General features: G+C 41.3%; 1 protein-coding gene across 1 annotated transcript in view; it reads left to right on the top strand.

The window, feature by feature from the left end:
- Positions 1 to 13,378, top strand: part of NID1 (nidogen 1) — a 70,588-nt gene extending 57,210 nt beyond the window's left edge. Inside the window, exons 16-20 of the mRNA XM_077812172.1 lie at positions 2,781 to 2,952; positions 5,445 to 5,602; positions 7,859 to 7,982; positions 9,271 to 9,383; positions 11,409 to 13,378. Coding sequence (XP_077668298.1) covers positions 2,781 to 2,952; positions 5,445 to 5,602; positions 7,859 to 7,982; positions 9,271 to 9,383; positions 11,409 to 11,530 — 689 coding nt within the window. The 3' untranslated portion in view covers positions 11,531 to 13,378. The remainder of the gene's footprint in view (positions 1 to 2,780; positions 2,953 to 5,444; positions 5,603 to 7,858; positions 7,983 to 9,270; positions 9,384 to 11,408) is intronic.
- Positions 13,379 to 20,329: the final 6,951 nt, after the last annotated feature.

Genomic DNA, 20,329 nt, shown 5'->3' with positions numbered 1-20,329 from the left:
ATAAAGGTGAAAATGAATAGACAAACTCAATTCATTTCATTTAATCTTTCTTCGAAATTCAGAAATGGGGCGTGTAGTTCTGCATTTGAAAGCTTCCTTGACAGATGGTTTTCATGAAGGGACAGATTTCAGAGTAGCAGCCGTGTTAATCTGTGTCCGCAAAAAGAACAGGAGGACTTGTGGCATCTTAGAGATGAACAAATTTATTTGAGCATAAGCTTTTGTGGGCTACAGTTTCACCAGATGCATAGAATGGAACATATAGTAAGAAGATATATATATACATACAGAGAACATGAAAAAGTAGAGTAAGAGACTAATTAATTAAGATGAGCTATTATCAGCAGGAGAAAAAAACTTTTGTAGTGATAATCAAGATGGCCCATTTAGACACTTGCTGATAATAGCTCATCTTAATTAATTAGCCTCTTACTCCACTTTTTCATGTTCTCTGTATACATATATCTATCTTCTTACGATATATTCCATTCTATGCATTTGATGACATGGGCTGTAGCCCACGAAAGCTTATGCTCAAATAAATTTGTTCATCTCTAAGATGCCACAAGTACTTCTTTTCTTTTTATGAAGGGACACTATGACACTTTTGAAACAACCCCATGCAATCTTTCCTTACTGGTTCATTCAGAGTTTATACCTCTGGAATTAGTCTGAAATGGGATTGTATTTACATTTAGTTTCAGTTTGTGTGCAACCCGTTCTTCTCTGTGGACCTATGTGTCCTAAAAACTGTAGAGCAATTTTTTGTGCTGGCTGAGTACAAGAAACTTTAATATGCCTTCTTATTTATATTTTTAAAGTATTTGTTTCTCCTTCTATGATTTTGAGTGAGAAATCACTGGGACCAGAGTAATAGGTCATTGTCTGCTATTTCCTGTTGCTTTTGGAACAGATAACTGTCCAAGAAAAACTATGCACATACAGTACTAAAATATGTTCCAAACAAAATCCCTCTGCAAAACACAGACTTGAATCTAAATTCCATCTAGGGTTAATTCTATTAGCACTTTGGAGATTGATTGTTAAACTTGAATACATTTTTAAATATTATGATGTATTTAAATTGTAATCAGTACAAGACTATAGCTTTCAGAATGATGCGTTGTTTCTTCTCCTTTTGTACTGACATACTTTAAAGATTTGTAAGCCCGCCCCAGATCTTTGCAAAGACCATTTTGTTTTCCAAGAGGATAGAATAATTTCAATACTGATGAGCAATAGTGTTTGTTTCCCTGCCAGTCATTCTTCTTCTTAAGTCAGCACTACATACCTATTTTTGTATTAGCATTACTACTTCCGATAAAGTTGTGATGTTTTCGGTTCTTTTGTTTGGTTGTTTGTTTTTTTTTAACAAAAAATAATTATCCCAGTTGAACCACTTGGCAGATATACAGATAATAAAAGTGCCTTAAACTAGTATAGTTCACTTCCAGTATGGGAATAAACTATACTGGTATAACTGTGTCCACACTAGGGGACTATACCAATTTAGGTGCACTGATATAGTTACTTTTGTAGGTAGACAAGCCCTTGGGTTAGAATTTGTGCAATTATCAGGGTGAGAAGTGACTCCTAACTATAAATTAAAAAAAAAAATTAAGTAGGTCCATTGGCATCTCAGATTTGAAATAGTCAGTATGATAGAATTGTGCATCCTTTAGAAAGGACACAGTCACCTGACCCTTCTAAGCCAGCTTCATGCTCCAGACTAATGGAGCTCTGTTATTGGCATATTGGAGGGAGCAGGTCCTGACAACACAATATAAAGCTGGATGTTGTGGGACAAAGAATTGTGGTGGTTTTTTTCTTGATTTTTGTTTTTTGTTTCCTAAATTTCAAATACAGTATGTACCTCCCTTTGCTCTAATTATTTGGCATATTCTTGTAATTCTAAATTTGAGTAGGTTTTTGTTACAGCCATTTTTGAAAACGTCCTATAAAATTCAGTAAGGATGAAACCACCAGAAGTTTATTGGGTTCTATACAAATTATTCTAAGCAGCCTTCAGAATTTAATTGAGAATTGTATCCCTGACATGGAATTCTCCCCTAATGGCCCATAGGGCTGATCTAAAGCCCATTAAAATCAATTGGAGTCCTTCCGCTGATTCATGGGCTTTTGGTGTATTTTAAAATTAACAGAAAAAATCTATGGAAGTATCAACTTAGAAGTTGTGTAACCCTATTGAATTGTTAACAAAACATTTATAGTACATTTAAACCATGACTTCAGCTTGTGTTCTATGGGAGGCAGCAGTGTCTAGTGATTAGCACAGGAAACCCGTATGTTGTTCTTGACTGCCACTGACCTGGGCCCCAGTTCCTGTGAGATGTGCAGTTTGGATTGATCCCTGAGCCTATGAAGAGCCCCATTGACATCAAGCCTAAACTACCTGCACGTCCTTTAATTTTCTCTACGATCAATAGTGAAATAAACTAGTCACTTTTGTTGTTCTCTCTAGCAATTAGATTTGCTCTCTTTCAGGTGCCAATTAAAGATCTCTTTTGTAGAAGTGCATGCCTTAACAATAAGTCACTATTTTTATATTTTGTAAGGTACAACTTGTATTCCTCGTGTAACAGGTTAACGTACTCTGTATAAAATGGTTTGTTGGCCTTAATTGTGATTGGACAGGCATTAGGAAAATTACTTAATGGAAACATTGCTGCTCAAGCTGGAATAACTGTTAAGTGTTTAGTATAACTATATTAGGAAACAAACTTATTGTTTGGTGTTTTATTTTCTTTGTTCTGTTCCAGAGTTAGGAAGTCCTGAAGGAATAGCAATAGATCATCTCGGTCGCAACGTTTTCTGGACTGACTCTTACCTCGATAGAATAGAAGTGGCCAGGCTGGATGGTAGCCAGCGCCGAGTGCTGTTTAACACTGATCTGGTGAACCCCAGAGCCATAGTAACAGATTCTGTGAGAGGGTATGTATATATTTTATAGACACATTTATTTTTAATGAGCATTTTATGTATATATCCTGAAAGTCCCTCTACATTTTTACACTGTCTTCAACTGTTGATATAAAGCTTCAGTATCCTTTTCTCAGTCCCAAATATCCTCCTATAAAATAATATATTACTAGGTGTTTTATTGGAAATAAAAACTTCTTTCAGAATGCTTATTAGAAGCATTTCTTCCTAGGCACAATAATAATGCATTTTTATTAGCAAATGAAGTATTGGATTAGAATAAGCATTTTCTTATTGTTTTTTCCTTAATGGCAGCCGTATTTCCAGTACTCTGCTGCCTTTCAAAAAACTGCATTAGCTCCTTCTCTATCTACATCTCTGCCTTTATCTAGTCCTGACCATCATCCAAGTACCTTTCCTATTTATTCTCTCTGTCTCCTTCACCTACACCCAATGATGTGTTTTCTCTGACACTGTTATGCTTGGGACAGCCTCCTAATTAACATACACCAAGACTCTACCGAAAGTTTGAAAATCCATCTGTGCCATGAAACATTTCAGCTACAGTGCTTACCTTTAAACCCCTGCCAGTTTTATCTTAAGTAAATAGATTCATTCTTACTATTTGGGGTATTTCTTAAACTGTCCTATGCACATTATGTTGTCTGTCTAGAATACTACAAATACTAAGGCAAGTCGCAAGTGTTAGGGGATGAGCACTATATAGTGGTCCCTGTTTGTTCTATTACACCAACTCGTTCCAATGAATTTTATGGTATCATCTTGTTCGTGGTTTAGCACATTTTTCCTAGCGTTGTCTTAGGACTCTGTTTCTTTCTTTCATTGTTTAAAATTCCTATCTCAATCCTCAGCAGCATACAAAAATAAAAATAAAAAAGTAACCTCCATAACAAATTACCTTCACAGCACATTACTGGTGTGCAGCATTAACAAACAATATACGACTTGAGGAGAGATATAAAACGAATGCCTTTTTTTGCAACCCTCCCAGGGTCCAAATTCATGAGAAAGGAAGGGGCAATAGGCCAGCATCCTTCTTATCCTTCTCCACTGCTGCCACCTCCTTCTCACTTTGCTAAGAGGGCATCGACCACTTGTAGCAGCACCCTGGGACCACAGCCCTAATCCAGGCCTAGTAAAGAGAGGTAGGGGGTTTGGAGAGTGAGCCCACCCACCACACACACACCTTGCCCCGGCAGCTCCTGTCCCACAGGGCTGGGCACAGCTCCCTCCTAAAGTCATTGTGATCTGATGCATAGGGTTGCAGCACCACTCAGGCTTGACCCCTCTGCCCCTCTGTTTAATGCAAAATTGTTTTATGTTTAATTTAAATACTCGTAAACTATTGATAATGCAAGTTGGGCACAAACTGATTTCCATACTCTTATACGTGGGGTCTTAAACTGCTGTTGTCCGAAATGCCATTTTCCAGGAACATGTTTGCCAACAAGAAGAGTCATTTCACTCAAAATACTTAATTTCCAATACAACTGAATGAAAGGTTTTTGTTTTGTTGTGTTTTTTTTTCCAGTCACATGAACTTCTAGGAAGTTGTGCTAAACAAAATTAGTGCAGCTTTCTGTAATGAACAAGGACTACTCAGGCAATGCAACAAAAATTTGAAATGTTCATAAGGGAGAACTGGGGAATATATCATGGAATCCTGACTAGATTTCTCAAGGAGAGTCTTTGGAAGGGTCATCCTCCTTCCAGATGTTAACTGAACAAGATTTTTGGTGAAAGGAGCATGTATGTGACAGCTCAAAATGCAGATATTTATGACTAAATAAAGGAGTAGTGCCACTAATTTTCCTCTTCATGGAAAATGTGGTATATCCAGTAAGTTGTATAAGTAAAGGGTCTCCCGGTCATGCAAACAGATTTGCATGGGTGGACCCAAGTACCTGGGTGGAACCTCATTGACTTCAGCAGGGTTGGCATATTAGTTGGCAGCTTCAGGGAATGTAGCCAAAGTATTAATAAAACGGTGGGCGAAAGGTTGAACTAGCAGCAGTTAATGCTCTGAGCCTCGTGAGGTTTTTCAGACAACTGACTCTAGTTGATGAGAAGTTGCCTCTGGTTCGGATCTGTTGGTAAATATTCTTCCAAGTTATACTGAAGAAAATGTTGAATTAAAGTAAATACATACATATGTGCTGAATTCTCCCACTAATCAGCCTCAGGGCAGGTGGTTTGTTTTTACCTGGACTGACTTTGTATCGTTGAAATGGATTTTTCTGTTTGGCACCCGGTAAATGAGCTTCTACCCAATGCTAGAAAATGAATTTTGTTTTAAAGTGATGCTACTTCACTATACTTCAGTATCTTCTATCAAGGTCAAATATGCTGCTTTCTGCCATTCTATCTAAATGTTCCCTGTTTCCTCTTTTGTTTCCTTAAAAGTTTTCCTTTATGTAAAAAAAAAGAAAAATCACTTCGGATTGATCAGTTATTTTAACTTTTTTCCTTTTCTTCCTATTCAGAAATCTTTACTGGACTGACTGGAACAGAGATGCTCCTAAAATTGAAACTTCATACATGGATGGCACAAACAGAAGGATTCTTGTTAAAGATGATCTGGGATTACCAAATGGTCTGACATTTGACACCTACTCCTCAATGCTGTGTTGGGTTGATGCAGGTAAAGAGAGGTGCTGAAATGTTCATATTCACAATGCATAACAGGCTAAACATGGTAACCAGTGCAATGATGCACAGCATGACTCATGAGCAAATGCTTTGAGTTGTTTAGACTTCATTTTTTCTCAGGCTTGAGAGACATACCCCAGAGTATCCACTGTTTTATTTATTAACTCTTGCTGATTCACCAAAAGTAGGTTTACAAGCTGAATTTTAGTTCTGAAAGGAGAAAGCACTAGGTCTGCTGTAGACTTATTTTGTGTTTGCTGCAAGCAAGTATATCTTTAATCCGTATTTAGCCCTTGATTCATCGAGTCTAGGGCCATAGAACTTCATCCAGTTACCCCTTGAATGAGCCCAGTAACTTGTGTTTGACCTTAAACATGTCTTCCAGAAAGGTATCCAGCCTTTAGTTGAAGGAACAAGTTATAGACAATCTACAACTTCTCTTGGTAGCTTGTTCCAGTAATTAATCATCTACATGATTAAAAACGTGTGCCTGATTTCTCATTTGAATTTGTCTGATTTTAGCTTCCAGCCACTGATACTTGTTATGTCTTTCTCCACTAGAGACTCCTTTAGTATCCAGTATTTTCTCCCCTGTGAAGGTACTTATACACTGAAATAAAGTTACCTCTCCATCTTTTTGATAAGCTGAACAGATTGATCTCTTTAAATCTCTCAGTAGAAGACATTTTTCTCCAGGACTTGAATCTTTTTTTTTTTTTTTTTTTGGTGTGTGTGGCTCTTCTCTGCACCCGCTCCAATTTTTCAACATCTTTTTAAAAATGTGGACACCAGAATTGTATGCAATATTCCAGTGTCGATCTCACCAATGCTGTGTACCGAGGCAAAATTGCCTCTCTTCTCCTCCTCAGTGTTCCCCTGTTTATACATCCAAGGATTGCATTAGGCTGTTTTGTCACAGCATTGCACCAGGAGCTCACAATCAGTTGCTTGTCCACTATGACCCCTAAGTCCTTTTCAGGGTCACTGCTTCCCAGGATACAGCCCCCTTTCCATAGGTATGGTCTGAATTCTGTGTTCCTAGACATATACTTTTGCATTTGGCTGAATTAACACACTTTTTGTTTGAATGGGCACATCGTACCATATAGCTCTATTTGACTGCCCTATCCTTACCATTATTTACCATATGGCCAATCTTTGAGTCATCCACAAATTTTATCAGCAGTGATTTTATATTTACTTCCAGATTTCTGATGAAGTTGAATAGCATCAGATCTAGAATCAAACCCTGTGGAACTCTTCGAGAAACACCCCCATTTGATGACAATTCCCCATTGACAACTATTTTTTAGATTTGTCAGCTAGCTGTCTTAATCTATTTAATGTGTGTTCTATTGATATTGTATATTTAATGAGAATGTCATGTGCCTTACAAAAGTCTTAAGTATATTACATCTTTGCAGTTATCTTTATCAACCAAACTTGTAATTTCATGAAAGAATTAAATTGGATTTCTTTGACAAGAACTATTTTCCATTAAACTGTTTTGACTGACATTCATCCCATTCTTATTTCTTAATTCTTTAATAATTATCAGCTTTTCCATTATCTTTGCCCAGGATTGATGTCAGGCTAACCAGACTATAGTCAGCCAGATCATCCAGCTTGCCCTTTTGCAATATTGGCACCATAGCACTCTTCCAGTCGCCCCAGCAGAGAGGCACAGAATTAAATGGGCATTGAGGTTCAGCTGTCTTCTGAGTCAAAGAATTGCTCTGTCCCCAGCTCAGAGTCACGGTATACTGGCGAGGCACTGTGGAGAAACTTTCACTGCTGCTCCCCAGGCTGTAAATCTTCTGTGGATAAATCATCCTTTAATCTTCAGGACAGCCAGGCCCGCACTCTTTGTGAGCAAAATTTGTCGTATATGCACAGATTTTCCCTGGCAATCTTCAGCAGCTGCTGCTGTAATCTTTCAGTCCAACTGAATATCCAGACAAGGACCTGAATGGGCTTTCATCTGTCGTTCTAATGGAGTCCCACAGGATAACACTGATCTACCAAAGTGGGCACATAGGAATAAATGAGACATTTTATAAAAGGTTTGGTGCTTGGCATATAAGGAGACGTGATCTGGACTAGTATTTGGTAGGGGGGAGGAGGACTTTGAGGAAATTATACTCTATACATGCTCTTTTGATTATGTCCTTGTGCTTCCCTTTCTCCCCTCCCCCCAAAAAAGAACTGTTTGTCATATACAAAGACTAAATTGTTTTATTGTGTACAGGCACCAAGAGGGTGGAATGTATGAATCCCAATCAGCTTGGTCGACGAAAGATCCTTGAAGGAGTCCAGTATCCTTTTAGTATTACAAGCTATGGGAAGAATTTATATTACACAGACTGGAGGAGGTAGGTTCTCTGTTTAAGAAATTATGTAGTTGTATTTTAGTCTGGTCTTCTGCCTGGTAGAAACTGAGGTTCACTGCGTCTGTTCTCTTGGCAGCGAGTGTATTCTTCCTTAGAGATTTTATTTTTTTTCTCTCCAGGCAATCAGCTGAAGCAGGGCGAAGTGGAAATTTAGAGTTGGATGTATTAATGTTTCTAGTTAACTGTTTTCTCAATTTAATAATTTGTTCTCTAAAGATGGTTTTAATGCTGAACGTGAGAGGGATAGGTTTAATATGAGGGGGTGGTTTAATATGTCTTATGGCAGCACTTATTTTGAGGTTTAGGACAGAAATTGATTATTTGAAGCTCTTCTTATCCTTATTAGTATGTAACTGTTCAGTCAATAAGAAGAAGAAAACATTTTAGCTGTTGACAACAGTTATTTTTGTTTGCTGTAGGCAGGTGATTTAAGCCACATTATGATCTAGGCTGACTTTACTAAAATTTGCACATGAGATTCCAGACTAAATGTTTTTAAAATACCAGTAGTTTGTTTTTAATCCATATAAACATGTGACCAAGACTGTATCTGCAAGACTCTTGAACAAATAGTTCCACTGATTTCAACAGGGCTACTGGGAGTAACAGGGAGTAAGGGCTATTCACATGACTAAAAGTTTCCAAGGTTGAACCCAATATCTGTGAAATATTACTTCAGAATGCCATTTAAAAACGGGAAGCGGAAAATGTCACCATTCTGCCAGCCCATCGCCTTTTGTTGACAGCAGGCAACAACTGCACCTTAGTGGCTGAACTCCTACCCTTCTAATTCTGAATGTCAGATTTCTCTTGAAGTGGAACATTGTCCATAACAATGGATCGTTCCATCGTGGCCATGCCAGGAATAATATTGTAGGGGAGAAGAGTAATTAAATTACCAATAAACTCGTTCCCTAGAGGGATGCGGTCAGACTGAGTGGCCTATGTTTACCTTTTCCTTCCTCCCAAAAAAGACTTTTGCCCTGCTACTAGAAGATCCCTCTGCTCCCCAGAATCAGGGCTGTGACATATTTGGGTTGCCTAACAGAAGTGGGATTCTGTATCAAACAAATCCGACCCTGGGGTTCTTCATGCTTGGGGATACTGGCTACTCTCTGCTCTGCCTGTGTGTGATTCAGCATTACTAGTTGGCAGGGTGTTAAAAATGTAAAAAGGTATCTGGTGCTTCCTCTTCCAATATTTTTCTTCTGAGGTCATCTTAGGGGAAAGCCCTCGCTCACCTTTACACTTTTCTTTTTGTGTACTGTAGGGACGCTGTTATAGCTGTGGATCGCACAATTTCAAAAGAGAACGATAACTTCCAGCCCCACAAACGTGCCCGTCTTTATGGAATAACTACAGCTTTTGCTCAGTGCCCACAAGGTAATCACAAAATCCCTATGTTTCTCGGGGAGCTATAGAAAGTGAATGTAGGTATCCAGCAGTTCCCAAGCTATGGCCCACAGAATACTTGCTGTTGGTTGGTGGAAAGCAGACTGGTCACATGGTTTCCATCTCTTAACATGAATGGATTCTAAAAATACAGCTTTGTCCATGTAAGCAATTGCTATAACCTCCATAGGAACGTTACGGAATCATGAATAGGAGGGGAATTGGTGGCCTGTTCAGTCATGAATGGGAGGGGCAAGTGCGTGTACAAGACACTCTCTCTTAAGATGTGGTCCACGTTATGCAACCAGTTCAAGCACCATTTTAATAACGCACACAATTGTCAGTCAGCTAAACAGAATGTTTTATCTGTCCCCAAGGGCACTAATTAGGTCTCATTTTATTTTAAATTCATAACTATAGAAGTGTCTCAGTCTTCCTGCTGGGATCAATAATCCTGTGTTTTTAAAAAAGGAAGAGTTAAAGAAGCAGTAGGTGGTAGAATAGGCAAAGTCATTCTCGCCCTATGTAAATGTTAAGCTTTTGAGTTATATCCATAAATATTCACGTGTCCCAAAAGCCTCTTGGGAATTGGTAATGGTCAATGGTAATTCTTTTCAGAGAAACAACATTCTTTATTTCTCTTGTTTTTCATACTTAGCTTGAGCAATAGAGGCTTAGAGGAGGAAATTAATATCCTTGAAATAATAATTTTTGTTTCTCTGGGAATTAATGCCACTGTTTAGTCTTGTTATTTCTGGCCAAATTCAGTCTGGCTGTCGACAGAAAGTTCATGTTTTAGGATTACAATGATGCTAGATTTGTAAGATTTTTCTTTTCAGCTGAGACCAAGATTGTGACAGAGTTTGTGTTCAAAGGATATTTTGCTATTGATTTTGAGTAGTTTAATGTAGGTGCTTACTTACCACAGTGCATGATTAAAAAAGGATGAGTATATAGATATCTTCATTGAGAAATGTGTTAAATGTTTTTTATTATATGTATTACGGTAGCACCTTGGGGCCCTACTGTGTTAGGCAATGTACGTACATAACAAAGAGAGAGTCCTTGCCCCACAGAGCTAACCATCTAAGCAAATGTGAGTTTACATTTTTTCATGGCCAGCTTTCTCTGTTCTGTTTCATTGGGGGGGCGGGGGTGTGTGTGTGTGTGTCTGTCTCTCTCTCCAAACATGTTTTTGTGTCCGTTTTAAAAAGAAAATCTCATGATCTAACTTGCCTCTCTAAATACTATCCTGACTCCCTGCCCCTCAAATCATGGAGATATACAGTTAACTCTCTCTGTCTTAGACTTCTCAAATCTGGCTGCTCCCTCACCACTAAAGTGAAACATTGTCACTAATGACCTGCTTCTCTGTGACCTCGTCATCTTTGGTCTATATACTACTTCTGATACTATCTCTTCCACTTCCTCCCCTTGGCTTCCAGTGCACACTGCTTTCTTTTTTGCTTATTCTGCTTTGCTTGAACACTCCTTCACCATCTCCTTTAATGGCTCCTCATCCTCCCCTTTCTCCTTTATTTGGATGACATCTCTTAGGATTCTGGACGGAGTCCTCTCCTTTTCTTTCTTTCTGTTCACTCATTCACTCACTGACTGTCTCTGCATTTTATTTAACTATGAACGTTAAAGTTCTGGATACGCTTTTTAAGTATAGTCCTTCATGTTGCCTGTAACCAAACTCAGAAACCCTTTTTTCCTTTCCTATGCAATCACTGCTGCTCCCTGTGGACCTTTCCCCATCCATTCTGACATCATCCCCAACTCCAGACACCTGCCACTTGCTCCATTACATGATATCCAGATTGGTACTTGGTATCTGATGGGTACTGAGGGGATGATACTCAGGAGCTGATCAATCCGAAATCAAACGTAAAGCACTTGCAGCCCTAACTCTGGTGTGGTTTATATTTTCTGTAACGTTCCTGGTTTTTCTACTATATGAACTGGTTTACCCTAGAAGGCTTTTTTTATATGTAAACTCCTTTTCACTTATAGGGCATAACTATTGCACAGTGAATAACGGAGGCTGTACTCATTTATGCCTGGCTACCCCAGAAGGCCGCTCTTGCCGCTGCCCTGACAACACAGTTGGAGTGGATTGTATAGAGAGAAACTGAGCGCTAAACCAGGAAATGTGTTAGAACAGAGTCTCCCTTGGGAAAAGTACTGTAAATAGTTCACAGCTATCAGCGTAAAATGAAGACAGTAAAGATAAGCTCCATGCTGCTTACAGGGGGCAAGCCACAACACATACACCATAGCACAGCATGGTGGCATTCAGGTAAGTCTGTGCTGCCCAGGGAGGGTCCCACACCCTGCAGCATCACCTTCTTGCCTTTAAAGAGGAGCTTGGGGGCTCGTTTGCTCCTGTGCTGGGCTCTGAACCTCCCAGTAAAATTATCGTACCCTGTGTTTTATGGGGTTTCTCAAATCCTGATGTGCCTGAGAGATGGGAATTTTGAGCACCACTGACTGTGCTGTGCATTGGAGCACACAACGATTCAGCTACAGACTGGAATGCTGTAGCCCAGCAGCGGTGCAGCGGGGTCACAAATTCAGCTTCCTGTTAGGCAGTAAGCCTGTCGTCCAAAGGATGGTCAGTGGGTGCGTGAGAACATCCCTTGGCAACATGAACTCCACAGTGCTTTAATACATCCCCCTCAGCTGCCAAAGCCTTTATACGTTAAAGCTGCTCTCTTAAACCTTTGCTTTTTGGCTATTGATAATGTTACGGGAAGTTAACCAATATGCTTTAGCACAGGGATAGCTCCTGTACTGGTTCATGTTGCCTCTTCATACTGTGTGCAATCATCTTACTACCAGCAATACTTTAGTGGGTATTGTGAAATTTTCCCTGGATTTTCCCAAGAGGTTTATTTTTTGTCTTGCTAGTGGACACTTATTGAATAGCTTTTGGATATCTCCAAAGTTGAGACTTGGGATACAAATGCCAATTCCCATAACTCATCAAAGAATGGTGATTGATTGGTGTTGTGTTTTTAAAGGGAGACTGTCAAGTATTTTTTAAAATCTTCAGTTTCCTATTTTTGTGATACTATTTTATAAGCTTGAAAATGACACTTCCATTTTGCCCTACCAATTTTTTTTCTTTGTGGCAAACCTGAATATTTTCTTTTCTTACAGACCATGAACAACCAAGACAGTTGAGTATTTGTTAGGCAACACTTTTGACAATCTCACAGGGCTTTAAAAAAAAAAAAGCCCTGTTCATGTGTCAGTTTACAGCAAGGGCAAAACATCTGTGCTGGAAATGGGTGTGAAGATGGAGCATGTCTCCACTGACAGCAATGCGTGCAGAGCAGTTAGGAAAATCCAGCACAGAGATTCATAAGAGATTACACATTGTAATGATAAAACCCTTTAATAAACCCTGCTGCAGCAGACCATTTCTGGGAACAGGATTTAACTTTTGCTCCTGCTGCTGCAGGCTGGGTAGCTTATCTGCAGTAGAAGAACCAAATGTGATTGTGAGAGTCATGTATCTAAATAGCTGTCTTTATAATCTCTTGGTCACAGGGATAAATTACAATAAAAACCCCCAGGCTATAGTTAAAAAAACTGAGACCGTTCTCCTCCAGATTATAACATTGCTATAACAGAGCCAATTTTGAGCTTGAACTATCTGACAATTTCCTTTTTAATTATGTATTTATCTCAAAAATATCAAATGCCATATAGAATGTTAACGTTTTTTGTGTAACTTTTAATAACTTTTAATTCATTGTATTCATATACTTTAATGTGTCTTAAAACTGTAAATACCAATAATGTGCTGAAATGAAGGTGCTTAATAACTGTTCCTCCAGAATTATTCAAATATCAGGTGATACATTAAAGTTTACACTCTGTACAGCTATTTGTAGTACAGCCAATAAAGAATTTTTTGTATAAAAATGTCTTTTGCCTGCACGACCAAGTGGTGTCTTGTATTCTTAAATTTTCTGATGGTGAATTTTAGTGCACCATCGTAACTTGGTCACTGTGTAGACCAGAGTAAGATTTGCTCCCAAGATTTGATTGATCCTAAAGCCCCAATCCCTCAACTGACTCCATGCGAGAGCACCCGGGCACCTGCAAGTACCTCCATTGAAGTCAATTGCACTGAAAGCCATCCAGAATCAACTGCAAGACTAGGGTCTAAATTAGACCATGCAGTTCAGGGCCAGATCCAAAGCACATTGTAGTCAATGAGAGTTTTTTCTGTTGGCTTTGGATCTGGCCCATAGGGCATTGGATAAAGAGCCAATCTTAAAGACATACAGGTTTTTTAATTATACACATCTGTCTTTAGTGGATTATCTAAAAAGTATATTTTAAGGAAAGATTTGAATGAAGAGGTTGGTCTGGTAAGACTTATTGGCACCTATTCTGTGTTCTGCTTTGGCTGTCACACATGTCCTGAATGGTGTCTTATCTTCTTTGGGACCTCCCATTCCAAGATAACACTGAGTCTGAGTGTCATAAATATCATATAATTCTGTATTTAAAAAAACCCAAACAATAACCTCTAAACTAGGAAATACCAAAGTTAAATCTGTATGTTGAACCTTAACTCTGCCCTGTTATGTGTGGGAGAAGTCCTGCGGTGCCGGTATGTGGTCATATAAATAATGCCTTGACACAGAGAGGCAGAATTAAGTTTACACAGTCTTAACTTTGGTATTTTCTGATTTTAGAGTGCTTAACTTTTTTCAATCTTAATTTTCTCATAAGACAGTGGAGGTTTTGTATGGCATTTCCTAGGTGTTTTGTATGTGTGTAAGACAAAACAGGAGAAGATCTAAAAATCACCTTCACAGTTTGCCTAGACATTCTGAATAGGCAGCAGCAGGATGCCCAAAGTGAAACCAGATTTACAGAGTGCTACGTTGAAAATATGAACACAGTAAGAGTTTTGCAATTTATTTCAGTGGCAGCTTAATCGTACTAAACCATTACAGCTACTCCTACTATCCAGGGACAATACATATCCTAGGGGGGTGGTTCCCAAACTTGTTCCACTGCTTGTGCAGGGAAAGCCCCTGGCGGGCCGGGCCGATTTGTTTACCTGCCGTGTCCGCAGGCTCGGCCAATCGTGGCTCCGAGTGGCTGCAGTTCGCTGCTCCAGGCCAATGGGAGCTGCTGGAAGCAGCACGGGCCGAGGGACGTACTGGCCACTGCTTCCAGCAGCTCCCATTGGCCTGGAGCAGTGAACCACAGCCAGTGGGAGCCGCGATCGGCCGAACCTGCAGATGCGGCAAGTAAACAAACAAAGGCTTTCCCCGCACAAGCGGTGGAACAAGTTTGGGAACTACTGCCCTAGGGATACGCACCATCAAGCAGCACTACTGGATAAACTGTTTTATGGGGTTTTTTTCATATTTTAAAACCTCTAGGAATGCTCTGAAAAATAAATACATGAAAGTGACGCCTTCTTCCTCAACAGATTTGCTCCTAGTGTATTCAGCGTCGTACTGCCTGACTTGAATAAAACAAAGTTTTCACTGATTTTATTCCTGTTAGCACTATAGAGTCAATGCAGCTCAGAGGGTGGAAGCATGGTTTGTTCCTCCTTGTGCATCATGACCAGACTTGTTTGCTTAATTCCAAACCACTAGTTCTGTGCAAACCAACTAAAAGCAATGAGAGTATACAGGTTTCACTGAAGACCTAATCGGACCTGCAGAATCTTTATTACTGATGTCATAGAGAAGGCCTCAACTTGGGTCTTGGAGCTCACACTGAGTTTGTGGAGCTGACAGAGAAAGTCTATTTTAAGTTATAAACCAAGCACAATTGAAATGGAATCAGACACAACAAACACGATGCCATTTTTATAGATTTACTTTTTCAGAGTAAAATCCTTGATGTAATCATTACACATGAATTACACCCCCACACACCTGAAAAAAGCCAGTAGTCAGTGAAGGGTAGTTGCTATTGACTTGCAGTACAATCCTAACCAGACATAAGTAATGTTTTAAATAAGAAAAATTTAAATGATTTGTTCTGAGAATATTAGAAGTTTCCACTGGGGGAAACTTCATACAGAGGGTTTGCTTAGTGGCCTAAACATCAGGTAAAGAATTCCTAAAGACCCTGCAACATAGGAATGTAGGAATTGCCAGACTGGATCAGAGTCAGGGTCCATCTAGTCCAGTATCCTGTCTCTGAAGCATCTGGTGCTAACCACTGTCAGAGGAAGGTTCAAGAAACACCAGTGAAAGTAAATGTGGTAATCTGCCTAATCCCCAGCCCCTATGTAGGACTCGTCCTAATCCTTAAGAGTTAGAGATTGGTTTAAACCCTGAAACATCAGATTTGAATCTTGCTAAATTTTTGGTCTCAATGAGATCCTGCGTCACTGAGTTCCACAGTCTAATTATACTTTGTGTGGAAAGAGTATTTCCTGGTATTAATTTTGAATTTGTCTTCTTAAAAGGATTGACTCAGCTTTTCATCATTCTACAGTTTACCATTTGGGAGTATGTATAAAAATCTGAGTATCTTGCTTCCTCTGTCTGACCATTAAAGACTGCATGGCATAAAATTCAGGACTTTCCCTGCTGTTCCTGGCGGAATTTCCCCATCCATCTTCATCCCCGAGTGTCAAGTGCTATGCACCAGTTGGCTCTCATCCTCTACCTTGCAGGTAGCTGCATTTCAGTGGTGCTGGTATTCACATTATCTGTGAAGTGCTTTGAGTTGAAAGGTGCTGTGCAAATTTATTTTAAAAATGGTGAGTTTGGGACTGGAGATCAACTACCTCTTTCTCCTTGGGTGCTGTGGAGTATTAAAAAAAGGCTTGTCAAAGTTTAGAGTTCAGATTTTCTTGCCTTTCAAAAGAAAACAAGAGGAAAATACTTCAAAAGAAAACATTTGCAGGAGAGTGAAAACTGTAGGAGAGAGGCTTTACTCAATGGTAAAGTAAAAAAGAAATTTAAGCAGAGAATGGATGGGGGAGGACAAGGGTAAAATAGTTCTCATTTATTAGAGATGTCAGTTAAACAGTTTTTGAAATGCTTTCATTCAGATCTACTTGTATAAGTTTCAGAATGTGTATTGTTACACTATGCTAATGTATTAAGCAACAAAAGGTGAATTCTGTTTTCCATTGCAGTTGTGAATCCACAGTACTTAGGAGCAGGATTTGGCCCTGTGGCGCTTTAAAATAGTGTCAGCGAAGATCTGGAAAGAAAGGAAAATTTGTTACTCAGCACTGAGTTCATCATAGTATCAGGCTTGTCAGGAGGGACCCATACGATGCAGTGCAAATAAAGCATAAGTGTTAGGACAGAAAACATCAACCTCCAACGGAAGATAAGTGTCTTAATCCTATAGACAGCTTTTAAAATCTTTCACTGTAAAATCCACTTGCAGGGGCACTTTACCCTACACAATAGGGAAGAAGCAGTCACTTAAAGAAATAAAGCTGAAAACTTGCCATAACGTATGTTGCTATGAAGTATGTCTCAAATTTTATACCATTTGAAATTATCCTTCCAAGAAGGATACATCTAAACCTGAATTAAATTGTGGGTCTGGTCCTCACGCCTGCGTGTGAGAAACAGGAGGAAAGGTATGTCAGTTGTTGTAGATTTGCTTTTGATTCCCATTGCTTATCATCTCCATGGAATTCACTTCTCATGGTGCTGCTGGTAGCCCAGGATAGTTTGCAGAGGCCCAACATTCTCTTGGTTACTGTTCCAGTTTGGCAGAGTGCTTGACCTGCATTTATCTGATTACACAATTTTGTCACAAGACGTTAGATTTTAACTCGCATGAATATAATTAAGAATGATAGGTGATTTATTCGAGGATAAGAGGATGAATGGACCCTCAATGGCAGTGTCATGTTGCATCAATTTAACCTTGGGTTGAATACGGTCTGTTTCTCAGTGCAACATTTCATAGTATATTGCTCTGGAGAAAGTTTGGCAACAGTACAGAAATCTGATGGAAAATGAAGATGTTGCCATAAATTAGGTTGTGAAACATTTAAAGAAATAGACTGAACAATTTTAAGAAGCCTCCCGCAATTGTCCTATTTATAAGGACTAAGTGTTGCCTTCAGAATCTAAGATACGTATCTAGGGATTTGGCAGGAGTTTACGTAATAACCACTTAAATCATCTGTTTTGTTCAGATTCTTCTCCACTTGAATTCTGCTGTTGGCTTTGCTGGCATTTTTGTGGGGGTCTGTAGGTGAGGAAAATAGGAGAAAGATGCTTATGTTGTCCACTCTAAATGTACTCATTACAAGTACTGATGGTAGATCCTCAGAAAGTTAAATTAAGCACTGAGTGGTTCAGCTGTTTATGAGGTGCACTGAAGTGTTTTTCTAATATCCAACTGTTACAAAATAATTGTGAAAATTATTCTGTTCTAAGCCGGATAGGGGTAATAGCAGTAAATTGTGGTCTGCCTTTGATATTTTATTGTAGCAGGATGCTGGAATTAGAGAAGGGGGACAATCTCACTAATCACAAGTAACCAGCACATCTCAAATATCAATTATTTATAGACAATGATACGTCTACACCAGAGGTCCCCAAACTGTGGGGCGCACCCCCTGGGGGGCGTGGAGGAATGTTTGTGGGGGTACGGCAGGCCCAGGCCAGCCCCCACGGGGGGGCGGGGAGGGAGTGCCACTCAGTCCCCCCTACAGCTCTGCTCTGGCCCCACCCCCAGCTATGGTCCTGGCCCCATCCCCAGCCTCATCGCAGCTCTGCTCCAGGGCGTGGGCCTAGTTGGGGCTCTGCTCCCAACCCTGCCCCCACTCTTGGCCCCTAGCTGCAGCGCCATTCCTGGCTGGAGGTGTGGGCTGGAACTGGCTGCTGGCCCCCACTGCAGCCTGGCTGCAGCTCCATTCCTGGCTGGAAGTGGCTGCTGGCCCCCACCGCAGCCTGGCTGCAGCTCTGCTCCTGTCCCCAGCCTTAGCCCTTGGCCACAACTCTGTCCCCGGCCCCAGACCCACTCCTGGCCTCAGACCCACCCCCAGTCTCAGCCCCCTTACCCCTGTCCATTTCCCCCCTACCGCCCGGAGCCATGGACCCGCTCCCAGCCCTACTCAGGGGGAGGAGGACAGGGGTAAGGGGCACAACCCTGAAAAGTTTGGGGACCACTGGTCTACACTGCAATAAAAGACCTGGAGATTGGCCGTGACTGGTTTGGATCAGCTGGATCAGGTTGCAAGGCTATAAAGTTGCAGTGAAAGTATCTGGGCTCTGGCTAAGCCTGGCCTCTAGGACCCTGTGAGGTGAGAAGGTCTCAGAGCCTGGGCTCCGGACCCAGCCCAAATATCCACACCAGCCGTTCTTGGTCTGCGGGCCCCATGCGGCCCAATTAGTACACGGCTATGGCCCAGCTCAGCTGTGTGCTAAAGGCTGGCTGCGCGCCAGGGTCCCAGGTTCCCGGCTGCCTGGCATGGAGAGGGGATGGGTCCAGGCTGCCCAGCCGGTCTGGGCTCTGGGCTCCCGGCCTGCCCCATGGGGTCAGGGGCAGCCACTCAGCCCCATGAGCTCTGGGACAGCCATGCAGTGAGGGTCCAGGGTGGGGGCTCCTGGCTGGCCCTATGGGCTCTGGGGTCTGAGGCAGCCACCTGGCCCCATGAGCTCTGGGGCAGCGGCGCAGCAGGGAACCGGAGTGGGCAGCCAGCCTGCCCTGCGTGGTGGGGGACAGGGTCTGGGCTGCCACTGCCAACCCCCTGTGGCCCAGGTAACAATGTGCAATAAGTTGAGAACCATTGATCTAGACTGATACTTTTGGCCCCACAGCCAGAGTCAGCTGACCTGGGCTGTGAGACTTAGTGCTGCAGGTTTATTGTCATAATGCAGACATACCCATAAAGTTAACACATGAACAAAGATGACAGAATAATTGCAAGCAATAAATAAACACAAGGAAGTCATGATTCAAAATCTTGCTATTTTGTGAGCAGAGAGAAGCTGACTTTGTTGAACAAATTATTAGTTACAAATCATTCCTTCAGCTCTAATTATAAGGAACCTTTCTGCATTCTCACAGAGCCATCGTTCATACCCCCAAGTAGATGTGGGCAAACTGGTAAGTGTGATGGGGTGACTGCCCCCCCACTCACTCTGCAGGGTTGAATGCAGGCCTGATGAGCCAATTAACCCATTAGGCATTGATTAAGGAAGCTCAGCTGGGCAGCGATAGGTGGGGCCTATAAAGCCCAGGAGCTGAAAGCAGAAGGGGCTGTTGGGAAAAGGCAAACACTCCCAGGAGAAAGGAGGAGTGAGTGGAGACTGTATTCACTCTTTGGGAAGATGGAGGTGGCTTTTGGGGATTGGTAGGCTTAAGAAAAAAAGGGGAACCAGTGGCAGGAAGCAGCCCAGGGAGAGAGTAGTGAGCCCAGAGAGAGAAGGCTTAGACAGCTGAGCTGGGGGTCCCCAGGCTGGAATTCAGAGAAGAGGGTGTGCCTGGGTTCCCCTACTAGCCAGTAGGTGAGTGGCACTGAGGCAGTAAGTGAGAGGACTGCCTGGAACTACTGAGAGCTAAAGCTCCTCTGGAAGAGGGGAGCATGGACAATCACATTGCTGGAGGGCTGGGCCATGAAGAGGATGCTGTGGTTCCTGAGGCTGTGGGTGGAGCTGCAGACAGATGGAGTGACTGTGCAAACCATGGGTGGGCATCGGCCTTGAGCTAATCCCCAGGAGGAGGTGTCAGTCTGGTCGTGAGTGGTGCACCTCATGACAGTAAGAGTAAGCAATGTATTCTTTGGATCTAGCCCCTCTTTCTGTTTATCTGTTTTTACAATGGTACTTCATATTTGAAATTGTGACTGATGGTTGTTTGAAATGAATGGGAGACCTCTCTGGCACTGTGTGAACTCTTTGCAAACTCTGTCATGACTTCTGCCTCAAGTTCTTGTTCACAAGTCACTCTTTGTGCCA

The sequence above is a fragment of the Eretmochelys imbricata genome, chromosome 3 (genome assembly GCF_965152235.1).
Source record: "Eretmochelys imbricata isolate rEreImb1 chromosome 3, rEreImb1.hap1, whole genome shotgun sequence".
Classification (NCBI taxonomy): domain Eukaryota; kingdom Metazoa; phylum Chordata; order Testudines; family Cheloniidae; genus Eretmochelys; species Eretmochelys imbricata.
The sequence above is the reverse complement of the archived record's forward strand: the minus strand, read 5'-3'. Positions and strand labels throughout refer to the sequence as shown.